We start from the raw sequence: 17,948 nt of genomic DNA on the forward strand, positions 1-17,948 counted from the left end.
AGAAAGGGTCTTGCTATGTTACTCAGGCTGGTGTGGAACTCTTGGCCTCAAGCCACCCTCCCACCTTAGCCTCCCAAAGTGCCAGTATTATAGGTGTGAGCCAATGTGACCAGCCAATAAATTCATTTTTATGTTTAACATTCTCCTTTATTTCAGCAGAGGTGGGTTAATTAGAAAAAAAATTTGGGAGACAGTTATCTAACACCATGAAATCTACATGACATTAAGCATTGTATCACACACTGCCTACAGCAGACCCCATCCCTACAATGCACTATACCAGCTAATTTTCTTCATAGCACTGATAATCTGAAATTGCCTCGCCTATTTGCTTACCTTTCTCCCTGAAAGATGTGCTTCTTGAGTGTGGGGAAACTTGTCTGTCTTGTGCACTTTCAAATCCCTGGCACAAAGCAGGTGCTCAGTTAAGTATTTGCTGATCTAATTAATATTCTGAATGCATCATAGACTCCTGCCTCAAGTCCTCCACTCTAGCAAAAGTGGAATGCAAGTGGTATCAATACTTCAAATGTCAAAGCAATGATTCACTCACTCACAAATCAGAGAGGCCAGATAATGTATTATTAAAAGCACAGACTCCAAAGCAGGACTGAATGAGTTCAAATCCTAGCTTTACCACTTTCTAGTTGTGTGAACCTAAGGCCAGTTGCTTAACTTCCCAGAACCCCATTTTCCTCACATGTAAACTGGGGGGTGATAATAAAGCTTCAGAGGCTTTTGTGGGAATTAAAAGAGCTAAAAATTATAAATTACTGAGAAAAGTGCCTTGTATACAGTAAGAATTACGTGTCAGATATTACCAGTATTAGTATTACTTTTACCATCTCTTATACCAATGCAGGAAGGAAGAATGAACTTCAGAGCTGAGGCTGCTCTCAACTCATAAGCCATTAAATTTTTTTCAATCCATAATCCTTCACACAGATCATTCTCTTGTTGCCCACCCTTCAGTACATTTTCCTTCAAGAATGTCCTTAACATACTGGCTAGGAATTAAGAAATGAAAAATAAAAACAAAATAAAACTGGATTCAGGAAATTCTATCCTCCAAATCTTTACAATCAATGTCACTGTTCTGAGATATGAAAGCAAATTCTTTTCTCCTCATTGTTCTTTTCCATTGTTATCTTAGCTACTCCCACCTGCTTAAGGCACATTATTTAGGAAGAAAATAAAATGTAAATGAGATAATTCTCTGCAGCAAAATATTGGTTAGTGTAAATGGTACCAACAAGAATAAAATATTAGGGCTGAGCACAGTGGCTCAAACCTGTAATCCTAGCACTTTGGGAGGCCCAGGTGGAAGGATCGCTTGAGGCCAGGAATTGGAGACCAATCTGAGCAAGAGTGAGAGCCTGTCTCTACATAAATGAGAAAAATTAGCCAGGCATTGAGGCATGCACCTATAGTCCCAGCTACTTGGGAGGCTGAGGCAGGAGGATCACTTGAGTCCAGGAGTTTGAGGCTGCAGTGAGCCATGATCATGACACTACATTCCAAACTGGGTGACAGAGTGAGACCCTGTCTCAAAAAAAAGAATGAAGTATTGGGGCCAGGAACAGTAGCTCATGCCTGTAATCCCAGCACTCTGGGAGGCAAAGTGGGAGGATCACTTGAGGCCTAGAGTTTGAGAATAGCCTGGGCAACATAGTGAGACCACGTCTATACAAAAAATAAGAAAAAAACTTGCTGGGTGTGGTGGCACATGCCTACAGTCCCAACTACTGGGGAGGCTGAGGCAGGAGGACTGCTTGAACCCAAGAGTTGAAGGTTATAAAGAGATATGATCGCTCCACCGCATTCCAGCTTGGGTGACAGAGAAACTTTTTCTCAAAAAACAAAAAAGAGGCTTTTTTGTTATGACAAGGGATCAATTCGTCATTTGTGACTGGTGAATGTATCTTGCTCTTGCTCTATAAACCTGTATCTTGTTCTTGCTCTATCATCCTATCTTTCTCTCCTCAATAAACCTCATTTTGTACTAAAAACAACAACAACAACAAAAAAGAAACATCAAGAATAAAGTACTGTGCTTGAAGAACCATCATCACAGCAATGAAAGGACTTCTAGCATTCTAAAAATTCAAAACTGCTTAGCAGCACTTCTTATGCAAAATAATGAGTATTCCCAATGAAAAAGGCACTGCAGGATATGAAATTGTCTCATAAATCAGTTTAAATTATATTCCACAGTATTCCTACTGTTAGTTTCATTATAAGTAACATTTCTTTGAGAACATTCTAAGAGCAACTAAATTTCAGGATTAACTAAAACCAACCACAGTAAGTAAAAGACAATTAAAAGCAAAGCAAAAGTAAAAGGTTATATAACCATAAGAAGGACTACAATATAGGGACACATTTAAGCCTAAAGCACTACTAGTGAAATTTCACCAGTGCAAGTACCATCTATTAACACCACAATAGCCATATGAATACAACTTCCATGTCTACAGACTTATCTTAAAAGACAGTTTTGCTCAGCTCATTAAAGCAAATTCTATAAACAAAATTTTAAATTTTCATACAAAAGCTCTCTCAGCTGGATCTTTACTAAGAAAACAATGATTATGCACACTGCTTCATTCTGCATATCCAAAGAACTTGATGGAATGTTGGTTGTGCCACTTAAATGGCAGAAAGAAGTGGAATGGCTGCTTATCTTTCTTTTGGCCCTACCACAGCAAGACCCTCATTATTTCATTATTTGACTCTCACAATCCTGTAAATTAGGAAAGATAATAGCCACTGATGAGGAAACAACAAACCTACCGTACACTCCCTCCTGTCCATCACGCCTTCTCCAGTAGCCATACTTGCCCTCTCTTTTCATCCCTAATTACCTCAGACTTACCAACTAAGCCACCACAATCAACTAAAAGCCACATACACTCAATCAAACAAAAACTGAAGAAAAATTTCAATAGCCCAGAGAATAAATTTTTGATTACTTACTATGTGCAAATACCACATCAGGTACTTGCAAGATTAAAGGAGGGGGCAGGCCAGGGGCGGTGGCTCACACCTGTAATCCTAGGACTCTGGGAGGCTGAGGTGCACGAATCACTTGAGGTCAGGAGTTTGAAACCAGCCTGAGTACAAGTGAGACCCAGTTTCTACTAAAAATAGAAACAAATGAATTGGCCAACCAAAAATATATAGAAAAAGTAAGCCGGGCATGGCGGCGCATGCCTGTGATCCTAGTTATTCAGGAATCTAAGGGCAGAAGGATTGCTTGAGCTCAGGAGTTTGAGGTTGCTGTGAGCTAGGCTGATACCACGGCACTCTAGCCAGGGCAACAGAGTGAGACTCTGTCTCATTCATTCATTCATAAATAAATAATTAAAGGAGGGGGCAGAAATTAAACAGTAAGTCCTCTCCCATGTCAAAAAGTAAATTCCTCCATCTCTGATTTACAAGATCAGAGTCTCATAGAAAATGGAAGGAGATAATGTGTATATCCAAAGAAAATAATTTATGGAAGGCATTTCGTTCCAAAAAATTAGATTTGTCAACATTAAATGCACTCCTCTCCTAAATCGCTACATTCTTACACTCAGAAAACATCAATGTAAACTGTAAGTTTTCATACAAATTCCTATCACTTGAAATGTAAGTCTGTTACACTTGCATATTCCCTTGTTTCATTTTGTAAATTGTGCCAAAGTGTTCACCTACCTACCTGCCTTTTCACAAACTTTCAGCAGTACCAAAGTCACTAGACCTGGTATTTTATCTACACACACACTGAAAAAAGCAGAAAATAACCAGAACACCTCTTTCCATATGAATTATACCAGTCCCACCCCACAGAAGAGTGAGATTACCACCCACTAGGTTTGAAGCACCACTGATTCAGCTGGCAAGCTTTCATAAAAATAAACTCACACAGGGTTTACCTCCCAGAAATGACTAGACAGTAGGCCTATTTTGCAGCCCATTTCTTATTAACTAAATTTAAGAAAACTGAGTTGAATTAACATGTGAGTGAAAATATTTTAACATTCTAATGTACAATACAAAAACCTAATATTTATTAATTCACTCAACTAATATTTATTGAGAATCTACAATGTGCCAGGTAAGGTTCTAGGCACCAGGGATAAGGCAAGACCAAGACTGGAGTCTGCTCCCATGGTAGTACTTGTATTCCCCTGGAGAGACAGACAATAATGTGTCAAATAAATAATGCCTGTTCAGATGCAAATAAATGCAATGAAAAGAAAGAAAGTCGGATAAGGAGTCAGAGAGTGACTAGAAGGGATAAGGGATTGGAGAGTGACTAGACACCAATTTTAGATAATGGCAGTCAGGGAAGGTCTCTTCAAGCAGGTAACAAAGGAGCAGGGATCTGAATGACTAAGACCTACAGCATCAGAAAGAACAGTAAACATAAGGCCCTGAGGTGTTATATCTGATCCATGTTTGGCAAGGGGTTACTAATAAAATAGACTCCCTGACTCCAAAGAACTTAATATATCTAAAGACCTGACAATATGAGACAAAAGTCAGGTATCAAAATAAATGTTTCTAGCAATGCTATGAAATTTAAATACTGCCATAGGCACAGAAAGAGGTAACATCTAATTGTATATGGGTCTTAATGAATTAATATAATTCCAGTTCACAGAAGTGAGGGAAGGAGCTTTTCATCAGAGGCAAAAGAACAAAGAGAAACAAGAATTATGAAAGTATTACACAAAGACAAGCCTGCTGACCTAAATTAGAGAATGTGAGGGTGAAAAGAAAATGTAGGTCAGGATTAGGACTAGAATGCCTTTACCCATTTTCATTTAGAATATACCCATTTATATAAAACCCAGCTAAAAAGTCTATTCCTTTACGAAGTATTCACTCCAACTCCCAAAACCAATTGCTTCCTCTCTTCTGCACTGCCAGTCATTTTCCCATTCATGTCTAATTCCCACAGATTACTTTTTTGTCACAAAATCCACATTCTATATCAAGTGCCATCTCTTTCAAGCATAGTTCCTAACACAAAAGCAGTGTCCAAAACATATTTATTCAATCACCTAAGGTAGAATAGAATGGGAAGGGTCTCTAGATTAGAAAACTCAACACAGTAAAGATGCCAATTCTCCCCAAATTCATCTATAGGTTTAATGTAATTCCTATCAAAACCCCAGCAAGGTATTTTATAGACAAAGAAAAGACTTATTTTAAAATTTTTATGGAAAGACATAGGCTCTACAACAGCTAAATTAATCTTGACAAAGAAGAATCAAGTGAAAGGAATCACTCTACCTAATATTAAGGCTTACCACATAGGTACAATAATTGAGATAGCACAGTATTGGTGAAGGAATGGACACAACAGAAGAAAAAAGAGAAACCAAAAATAGACCCACCCAAATGTGTCCAACTGATTTTTTTTTTTTACAAAAGTGCAAAAATAATCTAATGGAGGAAGGATAACTTTTTCAACAAATAGTACTATAGCAGCTAGAAATCCATAGGCAAAAATCCAATACAAACTTTAAACCCTAAAATGGAATGTGAACTTAAATGTAAAAGATAAAACTATAAAACTTTTAGAAAAAAACAGAAGAAAGTCTTTGGGATCTGAGACTAAGCAAGAAGTTTTTAGACTTGAAAATATAGTCCATAAAAGGGAAGACTAATAAATAAGATCTTATCAAAATTAAAATATTTTGCTCTGCAAAATACCATATCAAGAGAATGAAAGATAAGCTACAGACTGGAGAAAATATTTGCAAACCACATATATGACAAGAGTAGTATCAAGAATATATAAAGAACTCTCAAAAACAGTAAAAAATCCCAAACAATCCAATTAGAAAATGGGCAAAAACCACGAAGAGATAATTCACTGAAGATGACAGAGAGATGGTAAATAAACATATGAAAGAATGTTCAATATTACTAGCCAACAGGCATATGCAAATTAAACCCACAACGAAATACCACAACACATCTATTAAAATAGATAAAATAAAAAATAAATGCTGGCAAGGATGCAAAGAAAGTGGATCACTCATACATTGTTAATAGGAATATAAAATAGCACAGCCACTTTGGGAAACCATTTGGCAGTGTCTTACAAGAACTAAAGATGCAACTAACATATGACCTAATAATTGCACTCTTAGGTTCACACAAAAACTCATACACAAATGTTCACAGTCCAAAACAGGAAATAACCCAAATGTCCCTTTAACGGGTGGATGATTAACTAACTGTACATCCACACTATGAAATACAACTCAGCAATATCCAGACAATTTATGCTGAGTGAAAAAAGCCAATCCCAAAAGGTTACATACTGTGTGTACTAGTTATGTATTCCTGAAATGACAAAGTTATAGAAATGGAGACCAGATTAGTGGTTGCCAGGGGTTAGGAAAAGGCCAAGAGCAGGGAAGAGTAACATGAAAGATCTTTGTGGTATGGAAATATTCTGTATTTTGATTGTATCAATGTCAATTTCCCGATTGTGATACTGTACTCTATATAGTTTATAAGATGTTATCACTGGGGGAAGCTGGGTAAAGGGTTCATGGTATCTCTCCATTATTATTTTGTTTATTTCAAGAGACAGAGTCTTACTCTGTCACCCAGGCTAGCATGCAGTAAGTGGTATGATCATAGGTCACTGCAACCCGGAAATTCTGAGATGAAGCCATCCTCCAACCTCAGCCTCCTGAATAGCTATGACTACAGGCAAGTACCACCACACCTGACTAATTTTTTTTTCTTTTTGTAGCAACAGGGTCTCCCTATGTTGCTCAGCCTGGTCTCAAATTCCTGGCCTCAAGTGATTCTCCCACCTCAACCTCCCAAAATGCTGATTATAGGGGTGAGCCACTGCACCTGGCCTCTACATTATTTCTTAAAACTGCATGTGAATCTACAATTAGCTCCAACAAAAATGTTTAATTAAAAAAATGGATGGAAGGCAAAGTAAACTTTAACAAGGAAAAGATATCTTTGTTGGTGAAAAAGGAGACGTTAGAGAATGGGTTGACAGAGGCAGTGTATGAGATGGGGGAATCCTCTCTCTAAGCTCAAGTTCAATGTTAACTGAGTTAAGGACAGGGGCTATAAAAAGAGAGGCTCAGATGGCAGAACTGGGAGCTTTAAAGGAATCAAGAAAACCTGGAATATTAAAGTCTGTGGAAAGCACGGTTAAGAATCAACAACAAAACAGTATCCTCTACTTACTGCATGTTAAGCATTATTTTTTATTTGCTAATTCATTACACAGAAGTTAATTCTGTTTTATCCATATTCAAAGTATTCACTAAAACTGAAAATTTTTCTAAAAATAAAGTTATTTTATATCACTACAATTTGCATGTTACTGTGAAATTCAGCATAATGGAACTTTATTTGCAGAATCATAACAAAGTCCTAATAATACAAAAGCAAATATTACTACTGTCATCCCTTTCCTAAAGAAAAGGATAAGGGCAATAATGGGTCAAAATAGAAGATGTCTTACACTTGCACAAAAATTAGCAACAAATATATCCAGATTCTCAACCAAGAAAGTAACTACTATAATATTCAATTTTTTTATGTCCCTCACACAAAGAATCTCTTTTTCTTCCTCTTACTGGAATACGAGAACTTCCGTAACTGGAGAACTTCCGTAACTGGAGAACTTCCGTAACTGGCTAATGTAACAAGCAAGGTTTGTTTTTATTAACACTTTTAATCTTTTTACATTACATGCACTTCAGGAAAGTCCATGGAGCTTGAATGTGCCAGGATACTTAAGCAGAAAAGTTATAAGCTTGCTGCATGTGAACTTCCCAAAGCTGCAACAACATTCATTTTGAGAACATTCTTAGACTAAATTCATTGTCAGTGATACCTAATAAAATTCTTAATTATAACCAACAGGCTCTATTCATACTAAATCAGATAAATGTGTCAGTTAATTATTAATAATACTTAACTTTAATTCAACAAATATTTCCTGAATGGTTATTTCCAGTCACTGCACAGGGTGTCCCAAAAGTCACCGTACATAGGGAAAATGGGAAATTGTAGCCAAATGTATCATTGTTTACAAAATATTTACTACAAAATTTTTCCTTTTGGGACACCCTGTAGAGAGACTGAGGATATAGCAGTGATGAAAACGTACCTACTGTTTCTTGCCTAGTGAACAGGAAACTACAGTGAAATTTAATGAATGCTAAGATGCAGATTCATTCAAGGAGTCATAGCTACAGAGGAGCATGAGAAGTCATCTAAATCAATAAGAAGACAATCAGACCCATAGAGACCTGGAGGATGAACAGGTATCAGCCATTTGAGAAGTGAAGGGGGGAAAATATAACAAACTGGCATGAATATTTATAGTCATTCACTTAAAAAAAATACACTAAAATGATTATAAGGAGACAAAGCCCTAAGAGAATGAAAACTGTAGGAGTAAAATATGATTAATAGTAGACAAGTACTAATTGATTTTGCAGTTCAGAGAAAGACAAAATCTAAGCTGACTATATGGAAGCCCAAAAAGAGACTGCTTGTTACAGTAAAACCAAGACAAATTCATGAAACAGAGGTACTGGGCACCTCCAAAACTGGGTGTGTAGATAAGTCTTATGATAGAAAGTTCATGGTTGAAACCATGTAAGAGGCAAATTACAATTCCCAGATTTCTTCCCCCAGTTACAAAGAAGACAGACTACCTTTCATATACAGGACTCAATGACAACAGGCATAGCTGGTGGGGTAGAAGGTAGGAGATGGAAAAAAGAATAGGGAGATTAAGTGAAATTCTACTTTCTGAACTGAGAATTCTGGCCTTTTCCTTCCCTCTTGGCAACCAAAATGCTGGCAGGTAGGTTTATTCCCTTTCCACACAAAAAACCTGGAAAATCTAATGCACACCCCACGCTGCCCAAAAGGTTCTATGGATAATTACAGTTGGAGATTTACCACTGAAATGGCCCAATCAGATCCCTGTACAGTGAAGCTCACAGTTCACAAGCTCCACCCATGTGCAATGAGCTCCCAATAAGCAAGAGCACTGTTTCTTCATGTTAAGCCTCATTTAATATTTTAAACTATGTACTTTGATAAAATTAAAATAAACACAATGGCAGGTGGAAAAGGCATGGAAAAGTGAAGGAGGATTATCTAAACAGGGGATTTTATTCTTTCATCATTTTTAAATCATTTTTATATATAAGATGAATAAGTAAAAAACAGAATTTTAAAACAAATCATTCTTAATCCTAATAAAGGTACAGGCTAAAATAGGATACCTAAAAAGTGAAAGTACTCAACCTGTATATCCATTAACATAGATGGCAACTCCACTAAAAATTGTAGATGAATTTACATCCTTCTGCATAGCCGCATCTGATCGAAACTGTTCCTCCAATTTCTGGACCTTGGCAGCCATATACCCACCCTAGAATTAAAGAAAAGGTAAACCAATCACAAAAGTTACATTTTCTCTCCTCTCCCCTTTTTTAAAAAGCAACTTATACTTAAAAAATGAACTAAATAAAAGGACCTTATTTGTGTTAGCAACCAATATATAATGATGACTTCTTAAACATGAATCACAAGGTAAGGCAATAAACAGGCAAGTCAAGGAAGACTTTGCCCTCTGTCAACTTAACTTTTAATAATTTTATTATATTCTTACTATGATAAAAGTTACTTTTAAAGAAAAAAATTAAGTCAATAATAATAACCTTCACAACATACATACTTATGTACATAATTGTGCAAGTTACATCAAAGTTTAAACCAATTAGAGGTTTTACAAGAAGTCTAAGAGCATATTTTAGACTGGCTTCCACTATTTTCTGTATAGGGAGCTTAAAAATGAATTATTTCAATTAAAATAAAGCAACTGGACAAATCAGTACAGTCTTCCACACATGTGGATAAGAATACAAGGAACAACTCAGAGGCTAAATTCTGGACCTAATCAATCTATTTAATAATAGTACTAAGTTTCATTAGATAATAACTATCAACCTCACAAAGAACATAAAATTATTATCTTTGCTAAACACTTCGACAGATCTACAAATTCAGCCATAATTGTCCCGAACCTTGAAATAATTAAGCTTGATTGATGTGAATTATTAGGTCTTTAAATTAAAGTTGTAGGTGGCTAGAAGTAGTACATACCCTTTTCCCAAAATGGTAATGGCTTGTTTTCACTAATTATTAAAATATTACACATTCATTATAAAATTTTTTTCCCAGAAAATATAGGGAGTATAAAGAAGAAAATTAAAATTGCTATAATCCCATTCATTAACATTTTGGGGCATTATTTTCAAGGCTTATCTCTATATCTTGGAAAATAGAGGTTTTACAAAAATATGATCATACATAATATTCCTTTAAAACACCAGTTTTAGTCAAGACTATCCTCCCAGGTTAAGAAATATAAAGTTAGGCTGGGCGTGGTGGCTAACGCCTGTAATCCTAGCACTCTGGGAGGCCGAGGTGGGTGGATTGCTCAAAGTCAGGAGTTCGAAACCAGCCTGAGTGAGACCTCGTCTCTACTAAAAAAGGAAAGAAATTAATTGACCAACTAAAAATATATATAGAAAAAATCAGCTGGGCATGGTGGCGCATGCCTATAGTCCCAGCTACTTGGGAGGCTGAGGCAGAAGGATCACTTGAGCCCAGGAGATTGAGGTTGCTGTGTGAGCTAGGCTGATGCCACTACTACACTCACGCCACAGCACTCACTCTAGAGCCTGGGCAACAAAGTGAGACTCTGTCTCAAAAAAAAAGAAAAAAAAAGAAATATAAAGTTAATGACTGCACAGTGTTCCCCTATATATAGATAATTTATTTGACCAATCTCCATAATTGGATATTTATATTTGCTCGTTTTTCAGTATTATTAGCAATCATGTAATAAAAGCATCACACAATAAATTTTTGTACACTAGCATATTTATTTCTTCCGAATAAAATTCCTGAGAGTAAAGTAAGGGGGTTAAAGTTTATAAATATTATAAGACTTTCAATACACTGTGAAAACTCAAAGAGTTGGTGTCTAAAGTGATTTACAATTTTAAAATACCTTAAGTCACATTATAAACTAAAAACAAAATGAAAAATACCTAAACAGTTCAATATAATTTTTATTCTTTTAAAACACACCCATTTTTCCCAGCCATCATTTTCAGCTCGCTTTCTCCATCCACCTCGCCTCATGGTGGAGCCTCTGTATTGGGGGGAAAAAGAAATATGTCAATTTTATATAACATAATATACTCCCCATTGATATTTTATTTCACTGTCAAGAAAAACTAAATAAAAATAAATTCAAATGTTCAATTAATGAAAGTCAAAAGTGTAATACTGAGTAAACTTTTTCCAAAGTGTATCATTTTCCAACTTTACAAGTGAAATCTGTTCCTAAAACACCCTCCTACAGGTAAGTATATTTAAATTATCTTAAATTTCAATAGGAAAAATTGCAGACATTCCTGAGTACCAACCCTAAAAGGCACTTACATAAAACATCACCAAATCCAACTAACATGGCCATGTTTAATTAACTTGTTACCATTAATTAGTGTAACAGAACCTAATAAAACATTTCCCTTCATGAACTGCCCCATAGTATGACTCCTAAACTCTGTCTTTGCTATTACATATTGGACACTTAAAAGGCTGAGGCAGGAGCCCAAGAGTTCGGGTGACAGAGACAGAGTCTGTCTCAAAAAAATTAATTATTTTAATTAAAAATTAAATTAACTAATAAATTAAATTATTAATACATTAATTAAAAGAAATGTGGTTGTGTTAAATGAAAATTTTGCCTAATTCCAAAGCTTTAAAAATGTGTTTTAATTAAATTTAAAGAAACTAAATGGATATAAAAGTTAGGAAAGAAAGGTAAAAATTATAGAAGGTTTATAAAAATCTTACTTTATGGTCAAATTAAAATTAGATAAATTTGTTAATGGAGTTTTACTAAAATTAGCTTTAGCGCTAATGACATTAATATAAATGTAAAATTTAGTTTTATTTGAATAAAAACGTTGTGTAATGTTAATAGATAATAAAAATTTTTGTTTACCTGCTTAGTAAACGTAAAAACAAAAAGAGGAGAAAGAAAAAACAGGTTCAATGTGTCTCTTCATTAGCTTGTCTGCAGTATATTAGGTTTTATGAATGAGGAACTAAATCTCTCCATCAAAGAATAAAGGTTTTGCCTCCTGAAATCTCAAAATTATCTCTATGGCTAAATGATTTATTTTATAATAACCTGTGACCCTATTTTAAACAAATGTTTTAAACTTTTGATATTTGACAAAGTTTCCAAACTCAAAATTTTAAATCTAGTCCTCAAACTAGCTTTTTAAGTATTAGAGCCACTTAAAAAAAACCTCTTATTTGGTATGTTCATACCACACAGGAAAAATTGTCAAATATGAAATGGTGTTTAATTTTCCTTGGGTTATATTTGTATAAATAAATTATAACTATGTGTTCCAATATCATATGAGATTCCTAAAATTCTGATATGTCTTAAGATATGTTATCAATAATCATGATTATGTTAAATTGTTATATACCACAAAAATAACCAAATACTTTTGTCAATTGTCTCCTTAACCATAACTAGTCTAAGACTTTGTTTTTATCATCCAGACAATTATTATCTTACTGTGATTCTTCTCAAAAAGTTGTTTAACTACCTAAAGTCCAAAATTTGCTTAACAAAAGTCATGGAAAGAACTGACAAGTACTCTTGAATACAGGTTTCTTTAACTTTGGAGATCATTCCACTTGAAACTAGAAAAAAACTTCCAAAACTTTAATTAAAAAGCTAATGCATTCACGAAGATGACTAATCCAATGTGAAACACACACACACAAAATAGTACATGGTACTGAATTAATTTTTTATGACTTTCTGTTTAAACGTTACTTATTATTTTGTCTTCCAGAGTCAAGACCAATATTGAACAAATACCAACGTTTACCTGATATCTCCAGAATTTAAAACTATTGAATCCTGGCTGGCCCAACTCTTATCCACTGCCAATGCCCAGCTCTGATTTTTGTTACCAGAGAAAATCACTTTTAACAAAGAAAGGAAAGAAGAAAGAAAGAAAAGAGGACCACAAAACAACCAGAAATGAAACAACATAGCAGTAGTAAATCCTTACCTATCAATAATAACATTGAATGTGAATGGACTAAACTCTCCAATCAAAAGACACAGAGTGCCTGAATGGATTAATAAAATAAGAGCCAACTATATGTTGTCTGCAAGAAACACACTATAAAGACAGACTGAAAATAAGGGGATGGAAAAATATATTTCATGCACATGGAAACCAGAAAAAAGCAGGAACAGCTATACTTCTATCAGATAAAATAGATTTCAAGACAAAAAGTGTAACAAGAAACAAAGAAGGTTATGATAAAGCAGTCAATTCAACAAGAGGATATAATAATTTTATACACACACAACACTGTAGTACCCAAATATATAAGCAAGTATTATCAAAGCTAAAGATAGAGATAGATTCTCTAATGCAATAATCACTGGAGAGCTCAACACCCCTCTTTCAACAATGGGCAGATCATCCAGACAGAAAATCAACAAAGAAACATTGGACTTAATCTGCACTTTAGATCAAATGGACCCCCATTCTTCTCCTAGCTCATGAATCATTCTTAAGGATAGACTATATGTTAGGCCACAAAACAAGTTAAAAAATTCAAAAAAACTGAAGTATTTTCTCTGACAATAGAATAATACCAGAAATCAATAATAAGAGGAACACTGGAAACTATACAAACAATGGAAATTAAACAATATGCTCCTGAATGACAAGTGGATCAATGAAGAGATTAAGAAAAAAATTTTTTAATTTCTTGAAACAAATGAAAATGAAAACACAACATATCAAAACCTATGGGATACAACAAAAGCAGTAAGAGGAGGAAAGTTTATAGCAATAAGTGCCTACATCAAAAAAGTAGAAAAGCTTCAAATAAACAACCTAACAATGCATCTCAAAGAACTAGAAAAACAAGAGCAAACCAAACCCAAATAGAAGAAAAAAAAATGATAAAAGCAGACATTAATGAAATTGAAACAAAAAATTACAAAAGATCAATGAAATGAAAAATTGTTTTGAAAAGACATACAAAATTGACATACCTTTAGCCAGACTAAAAAAAGAGGGAAGACTCAAATAAATAAAATCAGAGATGGAAAAGGGGACATTGCAACTAATACTGCAAAAATCCAAAGAATCATTAGAGATTACTATGAACAACTATTTGCTAATAAATTGGAAAACCTAAAAGAAATGGATAAATTACTAGACACATACAACCTACCAAGATTGAACCAAGTATTCAAAGAACTATTATCATACTACTACATAAATTATTTCCCCCCCAAACTGAAAAGAGGTAAGACTCCCAAACTCAAATCTAGGAGGCCCACATCACCTTGATACAAAAACCAAAGGAACAACAAAAAAAGAAAACTATAGGCCAATATCTCTGAACACAGATGCAAAAATCCTCAACACAATACTAGTAAACCAAATTGAACACCACAATAAAAGATTATTCATCAGGATCAAGTGGTATTCATCTCAAGGATACAAGATGGTTCAACATACCCAAATCAATCAATGTGACACATCATATCAACAGAACAAAGGACAAAAACCATATGATTATTTCAAATGATGCTGAAAAAGCATTCAATAAAATTCAACATCCCATCATGATAAAAACTCAAAAACCTGGGCACAGAAGGAACTTACCTCAACACGATAAAAAGCCCATACAACACACCCACAGCTAGTATCATACTGAATGGGGAAAAACTGAAGACCTTTCCTCTAAGATCTTGAACATGACAAGGGTGCCCACTTTCACACTGTTAACATAGATAGTATTGGAAGTTCTAGCTAGAGCAATCAGACAAGAGAAAGAAACAAAGGGCATCCAAATTGGAAATGAAGAAGTCAAATTATCCTGGTTTGCAGATGATATGATCTTACATCTAGAGAAACCTAAAGACACCACACACACACACAAAAATCCTTTTAGAATGGATAAGCAAGTTCAGTAAAGCTGCAGTACACAAAATCAACATACAAAAATCAGTAGCATTTCTATATGCCAATATTAAATGATCTGAAAAAAGATACTAAGAAAATAATCCCATTTATAATAGCTACAAATAAAATAAAATACCTATGAATAAATTTAACCGAAGTGGTAAAAGATCTCTATGATGAAAACTATAAAACATTGATGAAAGAAATTGAAGAGGGCATAAAACAATGGAAAGATATTCCATGCTCATGGATTAGAAGAATCAACACTGTTAAAATGTTCACATGATCCAAAGAAATCTACAGATTTGATACAATCCCCATCAAAATACCAAATGACACAGAAAGAGAAAAAATAATCCTAAAATTTATACGGAACCACAAAAGACCCAGAATAGCCAAAATCACCTTAATAAAAAGAACAAAACTGGAGGAATGACATTATCTGACTTCAAACTATATTATAAAACTACAGTAACCAAAACAGCATGGTACTGGCATAAAAACCAGACACATAGACCAACAGAACATAGAGAACACAGAAACAAATCCACACATTTACAGTGAACTTAATTTTCGATAAAGATGCCAAGAACATACTGTGGGGAAGGAACAGTTTTTTTCAATACATCGTGCTGGGAAAACTGGATATCCACATGCAGAAGAATGAACTAAACTCTCATCTCTCACCATACAAAAATCAAATCAAAATGGATTGAAGACTTAAACCTAAGACCTGAAATCATGAAACTACTAAAAGAAAACATTGGGGAAACACTTCAGGACATCAGTCTGGGCAAAGACTTCTTGAGTAATACTCCCAAAGCACAGACAACCAAAGCGAAATTGGACAAACAGGATCACATCAAACTAAAAAGCTTCTGCACAGCAAAGGAAACAATCAACAAAGGGAAGATACAACCCACAGAATGGGAGAAAATATTTGCAAGCTACCTATCTGACAAGGGACTAATAACTAGAATATACAAAGGACTCCAACAACTCAACAGGAAAAAAATCAAATAATCCAATTAAAAAATGGGCAAAGGATCTGAATAGACATGTCTCAAAAGAAGACAAATGGCCAACAAATATATCAAAAAACGCTCAACATCATTAGTCATCAGAGGAAATGCAAATCAAAACTACAATGAGATATCATCTCACCCCCGTTAAAATGGCTTTTATCAATAAGACAGACAATAAAGAATGTTGACAAGGATGTGGAGATAAGGGAAACCCTCATACATTGTTGGTGGGAATGCAAATTAGTTCAACCATTATGGAGATCAGTATGGAGGTTCCTCAAAAAAGTAAAAACAGAAGTACCATCTGACCCAGTAATTCCACTGCTGGGTATATCCAAAGGAGGAGAATTCAGTATATTGAAAAGATATCCACACTCCCATGTTTAATGCAGCACTACTGATTATAGCCAAGATTTGGAATCAAACCAAGTGTCCATCAATGGATGAATGGAAATAAAGAAATCATGGTACATATACATAATGGGATACTATATAGCCACAAAAAAGGAATAAAATCCTGCCATTTGCAACATCATGGATGGAACATTATGTTAAGTGAAATAGGCCAAGCACAGAAAGATAAGTCTTGCTATTCTCACTCATATGTGGGAGCAAATTATTAAAAACAATTACTCTCATGGAAGCAGAGAGTAGAATGATGATTATCAGAGACTGGTAAGGGTAGCAGGGAGGGAGGATAAAGTGGGGATGGCTAATAGATGCAAAAATATAGACAGAATGAATAATATTTGATAGCACAATAAAGTGACTATAATGAACAAGTTAGGGTATTAACTTTAAAATAACTAAGAAAGTGGAATAAGAATGTTCCTAACAAAGAAATGATAATTGCCTGAGGTGATGGATATCCCAACTATCCTGATTTGATTAACTTACGTTGGATACCTGTATCAAAACATCACATGCACCCTATGAAGATATACAACTGTTATTTAGCCTTAATAATTAAAAATTTAAAAAATAAAAAAAAAACAGAAAGCAGTGTTGATGAGGATGGGAATAAACCAAACCCCTTGTGCAGTGTTGGTGGGAATATAAAATGGTACAGCTGCTATGAAAAATAGTATGGCAATTATTAAAAAAATTAGAAATAGATTTACTATATGATTCCACCCAAAAGAACTGAAAGCAGGGACATAAACAGATATTTGTATATCCATGTTCATATCATTATTCACAAGAGCCAAAAGGTAGAATCAATTCAAGTATCCATGGCCTGATGAATGGATAAACAAAATGTGGCATATACATACTATGAAATATTATTATTCAGTCCTAAAAAGGAAGGAGATTCCAATTTGTACTACCACATGAATGAAACTTAAAGGCATTATGCTAAGTGAAATAAACCATTTACAAAAGGACAAATACTGTGATTCTACTCATATGAAGTACTGAAATTCAGAGAGAGAAAATAAAATGTGGCGAGGGGGAGTTACTATTTAATGGGCAGACCCTTAGGCAAGGTGAAAGAGTTCTGGATATGGATGGTGGTGATGTTTGTCAAAAAATGTGAATGTACTTAACACTACTGAACTATATACTTCAAAAATGGTTAAAATGGTAAATTTTTATGTTATATGAATTTTACCAAAATTTTAAAAAATTTTTTACACTTTTTAAAGGAGAAAAAGTAAAGGGCAGGGGAAGGACTTCTGAAGCTGGAAACTCTTGATAGGCAGCCAGGATCACAGAGACTGGCAAGCTACAAGGAATAGGGAGTAATCAGAATTCTCATCTGGAGTGCAAAGTTGGGAAAGAATCTATTTCTCCAAGAAATCTGTATAGCAGTACC

The 17,948-nt window shown here is 34.6% G+C and overlaps 1 protein-coding gene across 3 annotated transcripts in view; it reads right to left on the reverse strand.

Moving 5' to 3' along the window:
- REV1 (REV1 DNA directed polymerase) overlaps nucleotides 1-17,948 on the reverse strand; it is an 82,764-nt gene that overhangs the window by 48,713 nt on the left and 16,103 nt on the right. For 2 of the 3 annotated variants that reach the window (XM_076001032.1, XM_076001031.1), the window contains exons 2-3: nucleotides 11,164-11,227; nucleotides 9,310-9,436 (exon numbers count right to left, since the gene is read on the reverse strand). In XM_076001032.1, the coding sequence (XP_075857147.1) occupies nucleotides 9,310-9,436; nucleotides 11,164-11,217 (181 nt within the window). In that variant the 5' untranslated portion in view covers nucleotides 11,218-11,227. Of the gene's footprint in view, nucleotides 1-9,309; nucleotides 9,437-11,123; nucleotides 11,228-17,948 lie in introns of those variants that run through there. The other variant, XM_076001033.1, reaches the window with a different exon arrangement.

The sequence above is a fragment of the Microcebus murinus genome, chromosome 3, assembly GCF_040939455.1.
Source record: "Microcebus murinus isolate Inina chromosome 3, M.murinus_Inina_mat1.0, whole genome shotgun sequence".
NCBI classification, from domain to species: domain Eukaryota; kingdom Metazoa; phylum Chordata; class Mammalia; order Primates; family Cheirogaleidae; genus Microcebus; species Microcebus murinus.